Source organism: Nicotiana sylvestris, chromosome 3, assembly GCF_000393655.2.
Source record: "Nicotiana sylvestris chromosome 3, ASM39365v2, whole genome shotgun sequence".
NCBI classification, from domain to species: domain Eukaryota; kingdom Viridiplantae; phylum Streptophyta; class Magnoliopsida; order Solanales; family Solanaceae; genus Nicotiana; species Nicotiana sylvestris.
The window spans coordinates 189,618,133-189,619,280 of record NC_091059.1 but is presented as its reverse complement, the minus strand read 5'-3'; the positions used below and the strand labels follow the sequence as shown (position 1 = coordinate 189,619,280).

The 1,148-nt window shown below is 45.6% G+C and overlaps 1 protein-coding gene across 1 annotated transcript; it reads left to right on the top strand.

The window, feature by feature from the left end:
- LOC138888500 (uncharacterized) lies at positions 1 to 423 on the top strand. Its single transcript, XM_070170369.1, has one exon. It carries the CDS (start codon positions 1 to 3, stop codon positions 421 to 423), a length of 423 nt encoding a protein of 140 aa, XP_070026470.1.
- The last annotated feature ends 725 nt before the right edge of the window (positions 424 to 1,148 follow it).

Sequence of the window (1,148 nt, the reverse complement as noted above, 5' to 3'; positions counted from 1 at the left end):
ATGACTGAGTTTTTCGAAAAGTGGCGCATCAAGCGAATACTCTCCACGCCATACCACCCTGCCGCCAATGGTCAAGCCAAATCCTCCAATAAGGTAATATTGAACATACTGAAGAAGAAGCTCGAGAAAGCTAAAGGGCTATGGCCTGAGCTATTACCAGAAGTATTATGGGCATACCGCACTACGCGAAAAACCAACACAGGAGAAACGCCATATTCACTGGTCTATGGGACCGATGCAGTTATACCCGTCGAGGTCGGGGAGCCCAGTTTGAGATACTCCAACGAGAGCGGAACATGCAACGACGAAAGTAGGCTACAAAACCTGGACGAAGTTGAAGAACAAAGAGACATGGCCCACATAAGAATGGTAGCCCAGAAGCAGCAAGTAGAAAGATACTACAACAAAAGAGCCAAGGTATGACCGCTCAAAGTCGAAGACTACGTCCTCAAGGCTAAGACACAAGTTTCAAAAGACCCTAATGAGGGAAAATTGGGAACAAACTGGGACGGACCATACAAAATCGTAGCGGCAGCAAACAAAGGAGCATTCCAGCTAGAAACAATGGAGGGAAAACTACTCCAAAACAACTAGAACATCGCCCATCTCAAGTACTTCCACTTCTAAAAGAAGGCGTCACCTAAGTCATACTCTTTTTCCCTTACCCGGGTTTTGTCCCAATTGGGTTTTCCCGTGGAGGTTTTTAACGAGGTGGCAAGGGGGACGATTTAGGGATCGACATGCTGTTCATTACCTCAACCTGTCGATGTGACCTTCAGATCGAAGAAATGAAGGGACTACATATAGATAATCAAATCTCCATTATATGTATAGAATCGAATCTCCATTGTATTTACGGAATCAAATCTCCATTGTATTTACGGAATCAGATCTCTACTAGCCGACATGTGATGCCTTCCTACGGGAATACGACCAAGTCTCCAAAAATTTAAGTTCGACCTCGTTCGAACCACGACGGGATTCTACTTCGACGACAGTTTGAAGCAACATCCCAATGGCCAAGGACATCGACGACAATATAGGTTCGACCCCGTTCGAACTACGATAGGATCCTACTTCGATGACAGTTCGAAGCAATATCTCAATGGCCAAGGCCATCGACGACAATATAGGTTCGACCTCGTTCG

Bases quoted from the DNA above. Each gene is read 5' to 3' on its own strand.
- LOC138888500 (XM_070170369.1), top strand. From the start codon at position 1: ATGACTGAGTTTTTCGAAAAGTGGCGCATCAAGCGAATACTCTCCACG.